General features: G+C 36.5%; 1 protein-coding gene across 1 annotated transcript; it reads right to left on the bottom strand.

The window, feature by feature from the left end:
- Nucleotides 1-378: 378 nt before the first annotated feature.
- Nucleotides 379-5,622, bottom strand: LOC141442481 (uncharacterized). The gene is made up of 3 exons (XM_074107495.1): nt 5,444-5,622; nt 4,616-4,868; nt 379-1,262 (listed from the first exon to the last, which is right to left on the bottom strand). Exons 1-3 carry the CDS (start codon nt 5,579-5,581, stop codon nt 943-945), a joined length of 711 nt encoding a protein of 236 aa, XP_073963596.1. The 5' UTR covers nt 5,582-5,622; the 3' UTR covers nt 379-942.
- Nucleotides 5,623-20,719: the final 15,097 nt, after the last annotated feature.

Here is a 20,719-nt window from a genome sequence, read left to right as displayed (position 1 = left end):
GTTCGAAAGAGCTTTAGGTATCGAAATGTATTGGTACTCTGTGGTCTAATTAGCAGTATGGACGTTTTGTTACAGTGAACGTATCAGTAGAGTGATTATTTTGGAAGAGTGACCGTTTTAGTATCAAAGTCATCATCATCATTTTCATGTCAGCCGAAAAACGTCCACTGCTGGACATAGGCCTCCCCCAAGGCTCTCCACTCAGACCGGTCTTGTGCTTTCCGCATCCACCGAGACACGGTACTCTTTAAATTATTATATTTTAAGATGTTTTTGTTGTAATAAATATTATTATCGTTTGTTAATATCACGCAATATAAGTTCAGTTGACTTTGTTTATTAGGTAACTGTAAAAGGTAATAAAAATAAATAAAATAATCAGTTTCTTTAAATAATTTATTGTCGGTTTACGTGGATCCATCGTAAATACATTTTACCTTCAACTATTCGATAACCTGCTTACAACTTTACCATTCAATAAATAAATGGTTCGGTAATAAATACACCATAAATGGCTCATCACACACACGCCTAAAGTTCACATAAAATAATAAAAAAATAACTAAAGAAATAAAAATATCTTTGGAAATAAAAACTTAAAATATTTGGTAAAAAAATATACTAGATGCCACTTTTGCTCTTTCATCAAAGAACTCCATAGATATACGTAAATATAATAAAAATTAAACTAAAAATAATAAGAAGACTACAAATATATCAGTCATCACTTAAAGTGAACACAAAAAACGTAAAAAAATACTGTTGTGTAACTTTCACACTAAAACACACAATCAAATAATTATATAGACAGTAAAACGGTGGTTACTTCAGAAATAATTGAAAAATATATAGGCTATAATACAAGTAAAGATAATCGTGCATTCATCATCTTTTAACAAATCGCATCATTGAATAAGTTAAATAAATAATTTCGATAGGATTCTACTGCTGCTTGGCATGAGCGCCATAAGCCAAGTTCTGGGCATCCTGGGACCTGCCCCAGCCGCCGCCGCCGCCACCAGATTCCCAACCGTGCTCCTCATGAGCGGGCTCAGACCACCCTGAAGATTTCTTTGATTCTAGAAGCTTCTTGATGGCACCGAACGCAGCAGCGATGAAAGCGATCTTTCCGAGGAGGTAGGCCTTGAAGACGGCAAAAGCGATGATCCCAAGGAAGAGGGGGATGAGAGCAGCGATTTTTACTTTCAAAAGGGCGAGGATGGGGAGGAGTTTCTTCAGCTTCTTCTTCTTTTTGCCACGGCCTGGAAGGAATAATAATGCACATAAATTACTCAAGTTTAATACTGGTTTGAGGAGGAGACCTACGTCTAACGGTCAGCTGATAATTATGACGATGACGATGAATATTGAGTTGAAATTTAATTTAATTGCGTAAAACGATGGTAAAGACTATGGGGCTGTTTCACCATCCATTGATTAGTGTTAACTGGCGGTTAGGTGTGATGCCGTCTCTATTCGTTTTGTTCGAATAGACGGAGACGGCATCACATTTAACCTTCGGTTAACGCTAATCAATGGATGGTGAAACAGCCCCTATGTATAGTAAAAAAATACAAACATTGGAACATCGAACCTCCTCCTTTTTTGAAGTCGGTTAAAAATGAACATTTGCACGGGACATTTACATATAAAATTTTCTAAAAAGCTTGTCTAAAAAATAACTCAAAACATGCCTACAGTTCTAAAACTGGTTCAACAGGAAAGACAAATATAACTCATCGCCTTATTGAGTGAGATTATTCTGTATTAGGCCAACTTGACTTCTATTCGACTTTGGCTGCAGTAAATACTACTCGTTCTATTAACAGTGTAATTGCCCTCGTGTACTAAATGTAGAACATTTATCTTTGTCTATGACTAATATTTTATTAGGCAGTTAAACTTCAATCTCAACGTATGACGTTTTACCGACAGTATTTTCATTTTCATTAATGCTCGGTGGTAGGTTGTCTATGACTTCAATTTTGACAGTGATTGATGAGCTAATAAAATGCCGACCCCTCCGGAGCTTGGTCCAATCATTAACTTCTACGTGGTTTTTAAAAACTTCAACAATAGTTAGATACAACAAAGCAACCTGTAAGGCCGATACTTTGAATTGCAAAAAAAAATATATCCTTGTATCTCTAGATAATAATGTCTATGGTAGAAAGTAAAATTATGCAGTATTTTTGTAATTGTGATCAGTATTTCAAATATTGCTCACATTTAAAACGATTTGTTTGATTCTTAAAATCGGCCTAGTAGGCACGATGCAGCTATTTTACAACCAGTAGAAGCAACAGGAGATTTACGTAGGACTAATTTAAATGGTATTAAACTTCAATTTAATCATGACTGTATCTAATTTGATGGTACTAAACTGTTTAGCTGGAGAACAAATATCATACGTGATCGCAGAAAATAAGTGTAATAAGCTCTGTATCAAATCGTGATAAGAAATACCATATTATTAGTTAGTCTCTGCAAGACGTGCCTATGAATGCTTGCAACGTATTAGTAAGTGCAGAAAACGCTGAAGCTTTCACACTTGGCAGTTTTTTTGTAATGATTGGCAGAAAACTATGCCTGGTATTTCAACAATTTATCTGTGTAAGTTACCAATATCTGTATTAAAGAAAATAATGAATATTTAAAGTAAAATATGAATATAAAGATGATTTCGTGAAAATTAATTATGTTGAACTACTCAACTTATACCTTGGGGCAAAACTTAAGTAAAATCCGCGATTGCTGTAAGAAATCCAAGTCATCTTTAGCCTATTACCAACTTGAACTTTGCACAGATATGCACAAAGATGCCAATGACCTTAAGAACAACGTGAGACGAAATATAGAGAAATGGAATGACGATGACTGGCCATTGCCAATACAGTTTGTAATATTAAGTCGTCAACATAAAACTATTTCCTTAAGCAACAGTAAGCCCCCATCGCGTACAATGACTGCGTACACAACAGAAACGCGTTAAAGTTTTAGTGAAGTGAAAATGGTCGTGGAGTGTTTGTTGGCAGTACTAGAGAAGTTGACTTTAGAGAAATTTGTGCACACATGAAGGCGTAGAATTGAAAACGTGTGAACTAACGGCATGATTTTCCATGTCAATTGAAATTTCACAGTTAGTTATTGTTTTTGTGCATTAATTGGATGTTAAAGCTTAATGATTGCAAAAAGGTTTACAATAACGTGGGAAGATAAAAAATCGCCTTTGAGAGCTTGTTCTATGGCTGTTCAGTCTCTGTCTTCTTTCACATACAGGGATCTGCATTTGATGTTATTAGATTTCAAATGAAGAAAATGTTCCTATTTTTTAACGTCAGTTCAGATAATTTTTACCCGACTGCGAAGAAGGAGGGTTATGTGTTTTTACCCAAACGTGAAGAAGGAGGGTTATGTGTTTGACGCGTATGTATGTTTGTACATACATATACAAACATAGGTATCATCGTTGATACTGTAATACCGCGTAACTAGCTTTTTCCATAAGGTATAATTTTCACTGTCAGAACAGTACTAACATTGCACTGATCTGACAATTAAAATTGTACCTTATGGAAAATGCTAATTACGCGGTATTGCAGTATCACCGACGATATGTATGTCTATTCCTATGTCCTCTTGTAACTACTCAACGGCTGAACCGATTTTGATAAATAACTCGTCATTGGATTTGTCTTAATGACGCGAGTGACACCGGGTACATGAAATTCTTATAAAATCAAAACGGCGAATTTTTGGCGCCAAATTGTAAGTTTTCAAAAAATATTTTTATTCAAACCTATCGAGTGGGGTATCAAAATAAAGCTTATACTTAGCCAATTTAAGATATATACGGGTTATAATACTTTTAATATACCATTTTCACAGAAAAGTGTGAAATAAAATAATAAATTAAAAAAATCAAAAAACCCGAGTGCCTTAAAAAATACTAAAAAGAAGAAAACAAGTCTAGAGGGCTAGAACTTTGTTAAGTAGCTAACTTAAAGTTCAACAGTCGGGACCCATTTAAATCGTGGCGCTCAAAAATTTTTACCTAGGTTACCACTGTTGAACTTTAAGTTAGCTACTTAACAAAGTTCTAGCCCACTAGACTTATTTTCTTCTTTTTAGTACTTATTTTTAAGGCAGTCGGGGTTTTGATTTTTTTTTAATTTATACTCGAAAAGGTCGAACTTGCTTTTGAAATGTAAATGCATGTTATAATTATGTACATGTTTGTACAACCTTTTTGTACTGCGCTGTACAAATGTTAACAGAAGTCAAACTTTACCATTACAAAGGACCTTGTAAGTACAGGAGACATTGTCATAAGCCTAATATAAGCATTTTCTTTTTGACTTATTCATGAAGAAACCCGTGTCATATGTGTTACCTAAATAATACAATTACTTGCACTTAGCATAAGATGGTTCCACCTTATACAAAATTACTAAATTTTGGAGTACGGTAAAATAATAATTTGCCACTGCTTTTCAACAGTCTGAAAATGTTTTTTTATTCTTTGTGTCGTGTCGTCGTTTCTTTCTAGTAAATCTATTATTCTGCGGAATTTAAATTATAAGTTCTTTTTTAGACCCAAAAATGCTTTACATACCTTCTTCTTCCACTGAGTTGTCTTCGGTGAAGGATTTCGGCATCCTCAGAGTTAGAACATGTCCATCAAGGAAGTCTACGACGTTGTCCAGGATCCTGTCTTCGACCATCAGTTCCCTGGCTTTAGGGTCGTCGGGCAGAGGGTCGTAGCTGCGAGCTGACCTCGGGCTACCAGTTCTGGAGAAGGCGATGCCATCAGCAACACTGAGCTCCTTGGATACCGCGAGGTTTTCGGTATACTTCATGGCTTTTTCCTGAAAAAATTGAAAATATGCTTTAGAAATGAGTCTGCGTATAATTATTTATTATGATAAAGACGTTGCTTTGCCGGTTATGTGATTGATTTTGGATAACGGCGTTGATTTATTTCTAATTGTTTCAATTCTTTAATGTATGCATCCGCTTAGTTGCCTAAAGATGCCATAAACTCTTAAATGTCTGCCAAGTGCCAATATACTTGGCCAGAATTTGCAAACTACAGGTTTGAATTAAAATCACTTTTAACTGCAGAGAAATTATAGCTTAAACGATTACGTGAGCCAAATATCGTTCACTCTACCTATGGGTAGTACGTATCGAATGACATATTTTATTTTGTACAGTAGGTGTTCCAGTACTAAATAGCCCCAAATTCAAATAATTGAACTATAACTTTAAGACGCCAGAATTCACATTTAACCCTATTATTTGAAAATGGTCACTGAATCATCAAACTAAATTGTGAATATTCAATCCTTTGATTGTCCTAATATCCCAAAAACTTTGAATGATAACGTCTTATTCCCTATTCAAGTTCACTGTTCACTTCACTTCACAACACTTCACACACCTTCAGGCACAGCAGGGTGTCGCCTTCCACGCAATCCCTCAGGTTGGCCATGAATTTGTCCACGGCACTCTCCTCCTTGGCCATGGGAAGGCCATTGGCCACAGCCAATGCCACCACTAAAACCACGAATGCTTTCATCTCAACGACAGCGAATGTACAATTGTTAGGAATTGCCTTGCACCCGTCAGTTTTATTTTCTGTCCCCCCTCCTGCGCGGATGTCTCATATGTCACGCCGGGTGGGACGTATGACGAAATGTAAATAGTCATAGTTTGGGCATAAAGCATATTAACACGCATATGCGAGATTTTTTTATGGACGAAAAAGGGGGTTAGCATAGCGGACTTTAGGGTCACTGGTGTTTGAATGCCACCATTTTGAAAGCATTTACTTATGTTTAGAGTTAGCTTTCTTGTTTTTTTATGCCAGTCAGCTTTGAGTATAAATTTTAATCTTAAGTGTCAACTTTTAAGTTTTTGTTACCGTAGCAAATTTTAAATTTGACTATTATATTTTCAAATTTACAAATTCATAAACGCTCTAAACACCTATTTGAGAAATGTTCCGTCTGTAAGTATAAGTACTTATTCGACTTTAGCAGCAAAGCATTTTGATATAGAGCAATACAGGTACATATATCTAGATTACTAGTTACATTTATCTACAATATCTTAAACTCATAAAGTACATAAAGAAATTGTTCAGTGACCCGGTTTTACCTTAATTGTGATAATTTAGGTGTATCTTTGAAAGAAAGTATCATAATGTTCTTTAGCTTAACAGCTTTTTAAAATAACCTATAGAAAAAGGATTCTATTACAGTTTCGTTTTTAGAATAGAAATGATTTCGGTTTGTCGAAAAGAGAACATTAAAATGACTCTTGGTGCTCAAAATTGACACAATAGTAAAACTATTGCGTAATACCATTTTAGCAATATTCCTAATTTACAAACCTTTGAAAAGACGATCACCGCAAAAAAATCTGCCGCTTTCTAAAGTCATTCATATTATATCCATCACACTTGACCGTACGTGAAGACCAAAAGTATAAGACCATTTAGAGTATTTTCTAGAAGCGAAAGTATCTCAGGATACGCATATAAAGAGACGAATTATGTTAGTTCGTGACGCGTAGGAACTTTAAAGAGGTCACCGATGGTGCTTCGAGCAATGATGTAAGAAGACTTTCTTCTGTTACCCAAGAATTTGGCATTCGGATGACTTAACACACATCCTGTCGCGAATTTTTCGAATTTGAATCATGTAGATTTTTCAAAATTTGGTTTGTAGATTAAAATAATTTTGTGTGCTTTTTTGCTTATATTATCTTATATCTCAGAAAGTCTCTGTGTATAATAATATGTCGGCGGCCGATCCTAAAATCCGCCAAATCACGAAATTCCTAGGCATATCGTGAAATGGCGCCATTTAATGAATAGGCCAAGGGATATACGTCACATCGTTAAAAACTCACCGTTTAACGATTTGCCTAGTGACGTTTAGGCAGATCATGAAACGCCACCATTTCATGATTTGGCCAGTTTATGCAGATCATGAAATTCCTAGGCATATCATGAAACGCCGCCATATCAGTTCTGACACTTCGCCGGCCGCTGCCGCGGCACGCTCGCTTCGCTCGCTCGGCTCGTGCGTTGTGGTCACAGTTCATGCAAACCACTCCTCGCTTCGCTCGTCGTACCTAAATTTTTCCTTTTTTCGGCATATCACGATGTGCCCGGTGTAGAGCTAGGAATATCGACGAATCGTGATATGCCTGGCCAACTTTTAGGCATAATATCAATGAAATTGCACCATTTCAGGATATGCCTAGGAATTTCGTGATCTGGCGGATTTTACGATCGGCCGCCGACATATTATAACTGCGTTTTCTGTACTGCTTGTGCTGTCTGTGTGCCGGTGTGCAATAAAGAGTTATTTTATTGTATTGTATTGTGCATAAATTTGTGCGCACTTAAGTTTTGATTTGATTTAAATTTAAATAATACCTTACACGATTATTTCAAATTATTAGGATGTGTGAATCATCATCATCATCATTATCAGCCGGAAGACGTCCACTGCTGGACAAAAGCCTCCCCCTTAGAACTCAACAATGAACGACAACTCGCCACTTGCATCCACCAGTTTCCCGCAACTTTCACGATGTTGCAGTCCACCTGGCGGGAGGCCTGCCAATGCTTCGTCTTTCGGTTCGTGGCCGCCACTCGAGGACTTTTCTCCCCCAAAGGTTACCTGTTCTTCGAGTGATGCCCATTGCCACTTCAATTTGCATATTTTTCCAGCTATGTCAGTGACTATAGTTCTTCGACGAATTCCCGTATTCCGGATTCTATCGCGCAAAGAAACTCCAAGCATTGCTCTCTCCATAGCTCGTTGCGTGTCTTTGAGCCTCTCTAAGTGGCCAAACAGTCAAGGACCACGTCTCAGCGCCATAAGTCATCACTGGTAACGCACACTGGTCGGTAGGATGCGAATACGCAATCAAAATCCAGAAACATACGGATCTCAAAAACTTTAACGAAAAGCGCCAATAAATACTTTTAATCGATAAGGAAAAAAATCATTACAATATTACCCTGAAAACACACTCCTTCAAACGTGAAACATCAAAGCAATTTCATTCGAGTCTTTAATCAAAACTATCTTTTAACTAAACTATCGTTTTTATTTCTAGTTAAGTATATGCATTTTAATTAATGAAATGACATTGTATAGTTTAATTAAATTAAATTTTACTAATTGATTTAATTTAGTTGATTTAATTATAATTTTATATCTCCTCGGTCACCGATCCCCGGTCTGGATCGTGGCTGGTTCAACAGGTGTCCATTGCTGTACAGAGGGGATATGCTGCCGGGATAATGGGGACTTTGGAACCGGGCACGATGCAGGGAGGGTATTTTTAGTTTAGTTTATTGATTTTTATTCTTTTTGACTACTTATCCTAAAATTACATCGTGGTTTTCATTGACGTTAAATTAATGCCAAATTTAATGACTCTAAACCCAGCGGTTATTATTTCGAGATTTTATCCCTATCCCGTGGGAATATCGGGATTAAAAGAAGCCTGTGTTATTCCAGACGTCAAGCTACGCTACCTACACACCAAAATTCATGACTCTAAGCCCATCGGTTGTTATTTAGAGATTTTATCCCTGTCCCGTGGGAATATAGGTATAAAAAGTATTCTATGTTTTAATCCAGGTTATAAACTAACTTTTTGCCAAATTTCATGCAAATCCGTCCAGCTGTTTCAGCGTGAAGAAGTAACAAACATACTCACTCACTCACTCACTCACAAAATCACATTTATAATATTATTAGGATTTAAGTATTTTGTTAATTTAATGAAACTGTTTAGTTTAATTTTATTTTGTTTTATTTCTATAGACTTAACTAGTTACTTACTTAATTTTGATACATACTTAAATAGATGTTTGTCTTATGATGCGAGCTTGAATGAATTAAATAAAGATATACTTAGCAAATATTTTGTAACTTTACATGTATTATTATATTCATTGTAATGAAATAAATAAACTTCTAACTGTAGATCAACTGTGAAAAAGTATAGTAGGTCGGTACAGTTCCTATTTGGTCGACACAGTAAAGACCAAATCGTAATCTTTACGAAATCAATGCGTCAATCCAACACTTAAGAGCTCACCTTTGTCTAAATCTAAACTGCATACGAACAGACAATCAGTCTTCAACCGCAAATACAAAGCCCTCAATGCCATATAATTGCCGGCGTCACATAAAAGGTACTATTGACAATCATGCACAAACAATGAAACTAGAGAGAGTTCATCGTACATATTCATCGAAGATTCTTCAAGGGATTTTACGCCTTAACCCTTTAGAGGACAGGTTTGTTATTGGCGTATAAGATCTCAGGTTGCAAAGCTTGGCGGACAGACAAATCCGTCTATCGCTTCTGGGCACAGTCTGAATGTAAAATGTAGGGTTTAAATGGGTTTTCTCCTCATTGGTAAGATCTGTGGGTATTTTCTTTCCGGGGTCGTTCGGTTGCAGTGGCAGTGTTATGTTGCTTCCGGTCAGCTTGAGTTTAAAACAAAGCGATATTATATAGTCTTACGTTAGCCTGTCGCAGGGCATTACATTGTTGCAGTTTGACTTGTTAACAGAAACACTTAACTGTTAAAGAGGTAAATTTTAAGAGTTTTTTAATGATTCATTGTAAGTAGCTGTTATCTGTGACTCTGTGAAGAATTCGTTTATCGCAGTCTCGCGGGTACTGTGCAATTTTCCGAAATATGAATTAATCCTATGTTATTCCCTGGATTTCAAGCTATCTGTATTACCAAATTCATCTAAATCCATACTAATGTTATAAATGTGAACGTGTGCGTGTTTGTATGTTTGTCCGCCTTTCACGTCGAAACGGAGTGATGGATCGACGTGATTTTTGGCGTAGAGATAGTTTTTCGGCCAGAGAGTGACATAGGCTATTTTAAAATTAATGCACAGTTCCCGAGGGAACAGCTCGCGATAACCAAATTCCATGCGAACGAAGTCGCGGGCAAAAGCTAGTCATTATAATAAACAGGGCGCAAGGCAGACGAAGTTACTCTTGCATTTATAATATTAATAATCATCATCATTCCAGTTTATATACATCGCAATGCTGGGCACAGGCCTCCTCTCAGAATAAGAGGGCTTGAGCATTTGTTTATTAGGGATAATTATAATCATCATCAGCCGCAAGACGTCCAATGCTGAACAAAGGCCTCCCTCTTAGACACACACACAACACACACAAAAAAAACCACACAGTAAAATTGTTTGGTCGAGGAGTGAGCGCAGGAGCGCAATGGCTCTTGTGCCCAAGCACCGGACTGCAGCATTCCGCGGAAGTTTTAAGTTTGCGGCGTCCAAGTGCTGGAATGATATTCCTCCCCCTATCCAAGGAGCGTGTAGTGGGTATACCTTCAAGCGCAAGCTGAAGGATTACTTGTTGACGCTCCAAAAATCCTTTCCCTATCCAGCACTTTGACATGCCAACCACATTAATGTGCCGGCCTGATGTTTTTAAACAATCCATTTTTTCTTCTTTCTTTAATTATTGTTCGTTGTAATTTATTTATTTCTTGGTTTGTTATAGTTATTATTATTATTTTTTCTCTTAAGTTTATTTGTGTATGTATAGATAAGTGGTTTATTTATTTATTATATTTGTGTATCGTTCCGTGAGTCACAGACGGTTCTGGCAGAAAATCAGCGCTGCAGGCGTTTAACGCTTCAGCATAATGCTGAGTCAGCGACCGTTTCACTTTCGCGGGGACACACAACATTGTGTATATTGTATTTAATGTTTTCATGTGTTTTTCTGTATTTTTTTATTTTATTTGTGTTAATTTTGCTGTATATGTGTGTCTTCTGTGTAAGTGAATAAATGTCTTCTTTCTTTCTTTCTTTCTTTCTTTCTTTTAGAATACCACAATGAACGACAACTCGCAACTTGTATCCACCTGCTGCCCGCAACTCTCACGATGTCGTCAGTCCACCTAGTGGGAGGTCTGCCTACACTTCGTCTTTCGATTCGTGGTCGCCACTCGACCAATGACTATCTGTACGGATATTTTTATTTGATGTGATTTGATTAACATAATATCTACCCTAAAGTTATGCAATATGAATTCGGTAATGTTATAACTATGCCAAGCGAAAAGAGATTATAACAAAGAAGGAATTTTAAAACATATCGACAAAGACAAGGTACAATAAACCTGTAGGTACCTACGAGTAGATAAAACCCTGCTTTCAAATAAATAAAACCGCATTAAAATCGGTCTACCCGTTTAAGAGCTACGGTGTCACAGACAGACAGACACACATAGCGGTCAAACTTATAACACCCCTCTTATTGCGTCGGAGGTTAAAAAGTATGAAGTGCCTTGTGACTTGATCTGATGAGGAGAAAACGGAATTAAAGCCGAGAACACATGAATCATAGTTTGTAAATTATTTTACAAGTAGGTAGCTTGCATGCTTCTGCCCCATCTGTATTAAGTTTGATGTATGTGTGTATGTACGTTTGAGGCGTGTGTGTTATTGGCCTAATACAAGTATGTGAAGTCCCCAATTCCCACCATACGCTTGGGAACTGTTACTCGGTCTATTTTATAGGAAGTTAGATTCAGTGTAAACGAATTCGATGTATGAAACAAAGAATGTTTAAATGAAATAAAAAAATCACACAATAATCAACATCATATTTGACGACCGGAGGGCCAAGTGGTTAGAGAACTTGACTACGAAGCTTGAGGTACCGGGTTTGATTCCCGGCCTTGGCAGATATTTGTATGAATAATACGAAATTGAATGTTTGTTCTCGGGTCTTGGATGTTCAATAAATATGTATTTAAGTATGTATTTATCTATATAAGTGTATTTTAATAGTATTTCTTTTCTAAATTAAAATTAAACTAGTAAACTAAAAAATACCGGCCACGTTCGAGTCAGACTCTCGAACCAACAGCTCCGTACAAATTTTTATAAGTCGGCGGCCGATAGTAAAATCCGCCAGATCATTTAATTCCTAGGCAAATCATGGAACGCCGCCATATATTATCGGTCGTCGGACGCTGCCGCGGCACGCTGGCTTCGCTCGCTCGGCCCGTGCTTTGTGGTCACAAATCATACTAACAACTCCTCGCTTCGCTCGTCGTGCCTAAATTATTCTTTTTTCTGCATATCAAGATGTGCTCGGTATAGAGATTCCTAACTCTTACGTACGAATTCGTTGCTCTAATCGATCTGCCGTATTGTTTTTCAGGCACATCGTGATATACCTGGCCAACTTTTAGGCATATCATGAATGAAATGGCGCCATTTCACGATATGCCTAGGAATTACGTGATCTGGCGGATTTTACGATCGGGCCCGACATAAAATTCTATCAATATTCCGTGTCAGCAGACCCCTGGCTCCTAAGCATTATATTAAAATCACTTTAGATTGGTAACGGACATACCTAGACCCCTATCAATGCTGGTTATGTAAGATGGTCATGTACGGGAAACAAGGAAACATTTTGCACGAGAGTTCTTCTTAAAACGTTTGTTTGTTTATTGATCTTCATTATACAAAAAGGTCACATAAAAAGAGCGCTAAATATAAAGGCGTACTTATCCTGATGGGAAAACGTAATGAAAACTGTAATTTTCGAAACACACATGTACGGAAATTTGGTAAAATATTTGGTAACATATGGTACACGAGCGATGCTGCAGGTAAAGGCTAGTCCAGAACAATATTTATATGACAAACAAACAAACAAACTGTTGTGTGATAATTCAATTCTCGTACAACAGTTTTTTGCAGTTGTTTTCCATTTACAATAAGCCAGTTTCTCCACGTGCACCAAAACATGTTTCAGTATTGTTCACTGTGACAATCCCAAGATCCGGTTCCGCCCATATTAAATACTATGAAGAAAGTAACATGTCATAACTAGTAAATACTACTTAGGTACAATTGTAAGAGTAATTCGGGGGTTAAGTCATGAGCAATAGCGGTCTACAAAAACAATACAATACAATACAACTATTATTTATTTACAAACCACAAATCAGTACGAAAATGTTATACTTACTCGTATTAACAAAAATTTTAGGGTAGACCATGGCACCATAGCTCTTAAACGGGTGAACTGATTTGAATGCGGTTTTTTTATTTGAAATCAGGTTTTCTAGCGATGGTTCTTATAGACTACTCATGGTGGTAGCCTAGTGTTTATGACGCGCAAAATAGGTAGGTCGACTGGCGTAATCCTTTTACGGCTTCTTTGACCAATTATTTGTTTATCTATTACTATCAGTTTCTCGCGACTTCATCTGGGAAAAATTGGTTTTCCTATCCCGAGAGATCTTTCTATCTTTTCTAGATAGATATAAACTATCTTAAGCCATTCCCAGGAATTTTAATTATCTCAATTCCAAATGTCTTCCTATTCGCTCGATTACTTAAAGCGTGAAAGCTTTACAAATAAACATACAAACTCACTTTCGCATTTACTTTACTTAGAATTTAATTGTAACTCAGACTTTATTACAAACTTATACCGCGACTTCTCATCACTTGTTATCACAGAGCATCACTGTTACAGTGATGCTAATAATTCGTGAATGCAAAAGTGATAATCATGACTTGACACAACTCTGTCCTTTGTTTTGTTAACGCTATGGACGTTATATTCTGATTTTTCTTTACACTAGCCAGGTTTTCTGTTGTTGCCAACTCATTGTGAGATGTTGTGATAAACCGTAAGTGTTGTTTCTCAAACATGCAATGAAGTGTTTGTTTAAACTTGTATATTTTTAGTTTAATTTCTAGTCACAGGCCCGCGACGTCGAAGTTCCCAAGAAAATACCATAAGTAGGGAAATATTTTTTTAATATTAGAAAATCATTTTGAAAAAAAAAAACTTTCTGCCAAGTTTCTTGCGGCGCATTCTTCTTGGCAATGATGGTCTTTCCGAAAGCGCTGGTACTCGTAGTTTTAAAAACCGGCCAAGAACGTGCCGGACACCCCCAATATAGGGTTCCGTAGCCATTACGAATGAAATAAGTAATATTTTTCTAAGAATTTCGTATTTGATACGGAATCTTCCAAGTTTAGGTATATTTTATACCTAAAGCTGCTATTTACTCTTAAACTACTAATAGTTCTCAAGCAAACTTAGCCGTTATAGTTTTCCTTGAAAGTTTGATAAACTTACTACAATTCTGAATTTTTCCAAAATTTTCCACCCACCGGTTTAGATTTTAGAGGGGGGGGCGCTCGATTTTAATTAAAATTTGCACTTTAAAGTTGAATATGTTGCAAACAAATCACAGAATCGAAAAATCGTTTCAGCAATCCCCTAATGATTTTGAAAGACCTATTGTTATTGGGGGCTCTCATACAACAAACTTATACAAGTACTACTACAACTACTAGTAGTACTAGTAGTACTTTATACAAGTATCTTAAAGTTTGTCAGTTGTATTTTGTTAATTTTCTTTTGTACAATAAAGAGTTTACATACAATACATACTTATTTTTTTGCCGTTTTTTACTAATGTCTAATGTTGTATAGATAATGATACGGAAACCTTCGTGCGCGAGTCCGACTTGCACTTAGCCGATTCTTTATATCGCTTACCTACTATTGCGGTGTTCAGTAAACAGTAATTGGGGCTATCGCGTATAAATTCGCCACTAGAGGCGCTAGTGTAGCGTGAGGTCTCCGAAATGTCAAATCTCATAGTTTTTGGGTGAGCTACGCGGGTTTACTTATAATTAGAATAATTTTGTGAATATTTTGCAATATCTGAAATTAATTATGGCAAATATGCGTTCCGGGGCAATGAATGTCTGTGTTTTGAGACAGTTTTGTCTTTCGGAAACCTTTTTCCTCCCTTTTTTCCGAACAAAACGGGGACTATGCAACACTGTGGCATGCTCGATATTTTCATGGTACGGTTTTAAGGTGTATTAAATATGATTTTAATCTAAACTTTGTTTTCACGCCCGTAATAGTAGACTTTGAAAGCCATACTTAAAAACCTCACGCAACAGTGCGCCATCTAGTGAGACAAAAAACGATAGCCCTCATTGTATTGCATTGTATCCTGCAAGTTTTTTTTTAATGCCGCGTAGTCAGTTATTTTTTACACCGGGTCTTAATGATATTTCATTTAATAACCTCTGCAACTACAAAAGAGTTGATAATATTCAAATTTTCTTAATTCATAGCTAAGAACACTGCCGATTAAGACTCCTTACAAAGTTCTTGAGTTTCTTGCCGGATTCTTCTCAACAGAGGCTTTTCCGAACCGGTGGTAGATTTTTTTACGTTCATAAGAACTTGATTAAAAAAAATGAATAAAAATGTTGTGACTTATAAAAATAAATTCAATGTTGCCACTAAGAAATCACCAGAGTATACATTTATGTATTGGAGGCTATTAGAGGGCTTGAGCGCCTACACTGTGTTTTATAGCCAACATTCGTTCGAATGCAATTTTATTAGAGCAGTGAGAATTTAATCGAAGGCAAAGTGTAAAGTGTTAATTAATATGGACTGCTGATGGCGTGTGTTTAAAAGAACATTGTTCAAATATGTAATGACAAAATCATAATAAAAATTAAGTGAAAAAAAAAACTAGAACATGACAGGTCGGGGCAAGTAAAATGTATGAAATATGGGGTGTAGTTAATGAACTTGTTAATACACAACCTAATACAAATCTATGGTCATTATCACTACGTACATTACAGCGCGCGCAATATTTTGTACGCCCAAATAATGCATGATAATCGGAAGTCAAAGTCAAAGTCAAAATATCTTTATTCAATTTAGGCTATAACAAGCACTTATGAATGTCAAAAAAAATCTACCACCGGTTCGGAAAAACCTCTGCTGAGAAGAATCCGGCAAGAAACTCAACGAGGTATATATATATTTTTTTAAAACAGATTTACAATATTATTAAATGATATGTATACATCACAAGTATTTAACACAACTTTATTTTTAACACAGTAGGTTCGCTATTTGAAGGGATCGCTAATGCAGATCGGAATTATTTCCAAATATCCCTGTCCATGATATAATCATTAACTTTATAATACGCCTTTGATATAAATGTCTTCTTGACAATAGATCTGAATTTTGTATCCGTTTCATTTGTAATATTTTTTGGAATTTTATTATAAAAACGTATGCAATTTCCAGAAAAGACTTTTTGGTTTTAGCCAGTCTGTAAGATGGAACTTTAAGCTTCCCTGTGTTTCTAGTAGCCTTTGGCTTATCGACGTTAGTGGGAAAATCACATATGTTCTTCCTAACATACATGATTATTTCAAAAACATAAAGCGACGGCAGGGTTAGGATATCTGTTTCCTTAAAAAAAGATCTTAAAGATTCACGCGTCTTCAAATTATAAATTGCTCTAATTGCTCTCTTTTGTAAGATAAAAATTGACTCAATGTCTGCAGCAGATCCCCATAAAATAAGGCCGTACGAAATAATGCTATTAAAGTAAGCAAAATACACCAACCGTGCCGTCGCCACATCGGTTAGCTGCCGTATTTTCCAAACTGCAAAAGCAGCAGAGCTCAATCTACCCGCGATTGCTGTGACGTGAGGTCCCCACTGTAGTTTAGAATCGAGCGTTATTCCTAAAAATACTGTTGATTTTACAAATTCAATAGTTTGAACATTTAACTTTATATTAGAAACTGAATTCGAGCTAGATGAATTTATCAACGAGAATTTAATACATTTGGTTTTCTTAGGATTTAGTAACAAATTATTGGCAGCAAACCATGCGGATATCACGGACAGGGTTTCATGGGGTTCAATGAAGTTGGTATCTTTTCTACTAACCTTGAACAGTAAAGACGTGTCGTCAGCAAACATAACTATACCCGACTTTTGGCTTACCATATAAGTAAGGTCATTTACATAAATAAGATACAGGAATGGGGCAAGAATGGATCCTTGAGGCACTCCCATTTCGACCACAGATCCCTCCGATACCGTTCCGTTAATCGCTACCTTTTGCTTTCTTTGTGTGAGGTAAGATTTAATGAGTTCTAAAGCGAGGCCACGAATGCCATAAAAATTTAACTTACAAATTAAAGTATCATGATCCACACAATCAAAAGCTTTCGAAGGGTCGCAGAATACACCTATAGCGTCATGTGATTCCTCCCAAGCTTGCAATATGAATTTAACTAAACTATGACCCGCGTCTGTAGTAGACCTGCCTTTTGTGAATCCGAACTGCTGTGGATGCATGATTTTATGCGTATTAAAATGCGAGATCATTTGCGTCAGCATTATTTTTTCGAATATTTTGCTAAACGCTGATAGGATGGACACAGGACGATAATCAGAGGGATTATCTTTATCACCTGATTTGAAAATAGGAACTACTTTACTATATTTCATCAAATCTGGAAATACGCCTTCATCTATACAGCTATTAAATATAAATGCTAAAGTTGGAGCAACGACATCTAAAATGGAATGTAGAACCTTAACTGAAACGCCCCACAAGTCTTCGGTTTTTTTTACTTTCAATAATCTAAAAGTCTTAATGATGTCACAGGGAGAGACATGCGTGAATTTAAAATTACTTAAGTTTGGAATAGATACATTTTGTTTTAAGAGCGATTCAGCTAACTTTGAGGAAGACGCGAGACATTTTGTCGTTTCGATGGGGATTTTAGAGAAGTAGGTATTAAACTCGTTAGCTACTTTAACCGCGTCCGTTTCTAATACGTTGTTAATCTTTAACGATATAGAGGACTCCGCGTTCTTACGTCGACCGGTTTCAGTATTTATAATTTTCCAAACTGTTTTAATTTTATCATCAGAGGACTTAATTTTATTAGTTACATGGGCTGCTTTTGCTTTATTACATATAATTTTGAATAATTTTGAATAATCCCTGACATACTGGTGGAAACGTTCATCAGTGGTACACGATTTCATATCATAAAGATCATATAAGACGTCCCTACTCCTACGTATTCCGGGTGTAGCCCATTCATTGAATGATAGTTTGTTTCCTATTTTAATACGTTTTTTACTACTCGTTTTATCGTATTCCTCGCATACAGTATTTAACAATATCTTGAAATTTTCGTTTGGATTTTTAGTATTTACTTTTAAATTGTTTACTTTTTGCGCGATGTTTGTTTTGAGACGGTCAAGTCTTTGTTTGTTCAACGGCCTAATTTCTATGATTTGATTAACACCGCCCCTAGCCCGAGGTAACTTCACTGTTTGAGCTTTGTGATCCGATCGTACTCCACTGATAACAGCTTTTTCTAAACACTTACAAGTTAACCAAATGTTGTCAATACATGTGGCCGAAGTGGTTGTGACTCTGGTGGGTTCATTAAATAAGAAATTTAAATTAAAAGATTTTAAAACAGACCAAACAAACTGGTCCAAACCAAATAAACTGGTCTTTTTCAACGGATTGTGATAAAATATCGATATTAAAGTCCCGCAGACCACCAGCGCTTTATTACGTTTTACTGATTTCCTTAGAACATCTTCCATAGTATTTATAAACAAAGGAATACTCGAGTTTGGTGGTCTATATATACATAAAATTAAATACTGTTCCGTTTCCGCAGAAGCGATCTCGCATACACGTTCAACAGAAAGGCTGGACAGGTCTTTGCGTTCTTTGAACTTTAAACCATTTTTCACTAATATGAGAGACCCGCCACCTGCTGCAGATTCTCTGCAGAAGGCGCTGGCTATTGCATAATTATGTACATTAAATTGCATTGAATCTTTTTTTAGCCAGGTTTCTGTTAAGCAGATAATATCTAAGTTTAACTTTTCAGAGAGTAATTCTAAATCTAATATTTTGCCAGTGAAGCGATTTATATTTGATGTAGAAATGATAGACTACTTTGCAGAAAGCAATAATGCTTTGGATTATCACGTTATACATTATTGCGCGTACATTAGGAGTATTACATTATTGTTTCCCTAAAATATGTTCCTGTCTTTCAGATAATCCGATCCGATATCGTATCATATTTCATACATTTTACTTGCCCCGATATCGTATTGGCGTCCGATACCGATATCGGATCGAATAATCTGAAAAAGCTCTTAGATGTGCCAATCGCCTGTCAGTGCCAACCGCCGCCGAAGTTTGAATCTTCGCACCGCTACTTTTGGATGCGTTCTCAAAACCTATTTGATGAAGTATTTTTTGATATATTTATCAAACTTTGTTGTTTTTACAGTGGACTTTAATTTAAAAGACACAATAAACATTCGATACATTTTTGGACTCCGCAAGTACGACCACGTGTCTAATTTCAGGGTAAGGCTGAAGTGGTTGCCTTTGGGATGGTAGGAACATCCACGTTCTATCATTACTTTTCAACACAGTTTTTAATCCTTCTGCTCCCATATACCTTTCCGAACGTTTGATCTCCTTTTAGCCTGTCCTTCTACCTCATCCAAAACATACTCTAAATCCTTAAGAGTGCAATCTGCCAGGCTGTGGAATCGGCTACCGATCTCCATCAGGCAATCTCCCACCGTGGGATCATTCAGGGAAGGCTTGAGAAGGATGTGACTTACACCTTCTCCTTATTTAATTTGTTTGTTTAATATGCTTTTATATTATATGTATTATGGGATAGGCCGCCTTTATACAAGAATCTCAGTTTGTCAATTGTATTTTGTTCATTTTCTTTTGTACAATAAAGAGTTTACATACAAACATACACAAAGAAACAGGGTTTAGTAGTAGGTAGTAACCCAGACGATGCCTAGACGCCAGTAGATCGTTACCTAACTGGTTATATCGATCAAGTTTGAATGTGACCTTAGCCGTGACTGCTGTTGTAACACGAGTTGCTCCTAGATGGCGTGGTCGTGTGCAAACTTTAAAATTAATTGACCGACGTGAAGTATCTTTGACTTCTGTTTTTTTACATCCCACTGATCCCACAATACGAGTATTATAAATGCGAAAGTTTGTAAGTCTGTTTGTTTGTTACCTCTTCACGTCTAAACCGCTTAACCGATTTAGATGAAATTCAGTACACAGATAGTTTAAGTCTCTGGAAAAGAGAGAGAGAGAGAGAAACATTTATTTACACATATTCGATACACATAAAAATACATTAGATGGAAAGAATAAAAAAAATCACATCGAATAGTATAAAGTGGGCCCCACTCAGCATAATGTTACGGCAAGCCGCAACGCTGTTTTTCAGTGGGACCCATTTAGGACATGGAATAGTTTTAATCCCGGTGAATGATATAATTCCCACGCTACAGGATAGCTATAAAGAAATTCTACGCGGACGAAGTCGGGGGCAACAGCCAGCAGTATACAATCAAGTCGTTTCCTGCCTTCTATTCCTCTGTATGTATGTATCTATCGTCATACGTGTATACGAATACAGACGGACAGAGGGCTGGAAGTGATTTTGTTGTATATTATGCATGTAAAGGAAAAGAAGGTTTATAAAGAAAGTCAAGAAGTTCATATTATACATAATACGTATAACAAGCAATGTGCTTCGGCTCGTCGCAATTTTAGTTTCGGTAAATGGAGGTGAAAAACGTGAAGTAACTTTAATTACAAACTTCTTTTGTTTCTTCGCCCCTTTTTCAAAATTGCGCCCGTTTAAAGCTGGAACTACAAGCTGGAAGACGAAGCATTGGCAGGCCTCCCACTAGGTGGACTAAC

This window comes from Choristoneura fumiferana, chromosome 25 (genome assembly GCF_025370935.1).
Source record: "Choristoneura fumiferana chromosome 25, NRCan_CFum_1, whole genome shotgun sequence".
Classification (NCBI taxonomy): Eukaryota; Metazoa; Arthropoda; class Insecta; order Lepidoptera; family Tortricidae; genus Choristoneura; species Choristoneura fumiferana.
This window is presented reverse-complemented; position numbering and strand designations above follow the sequence as displayed.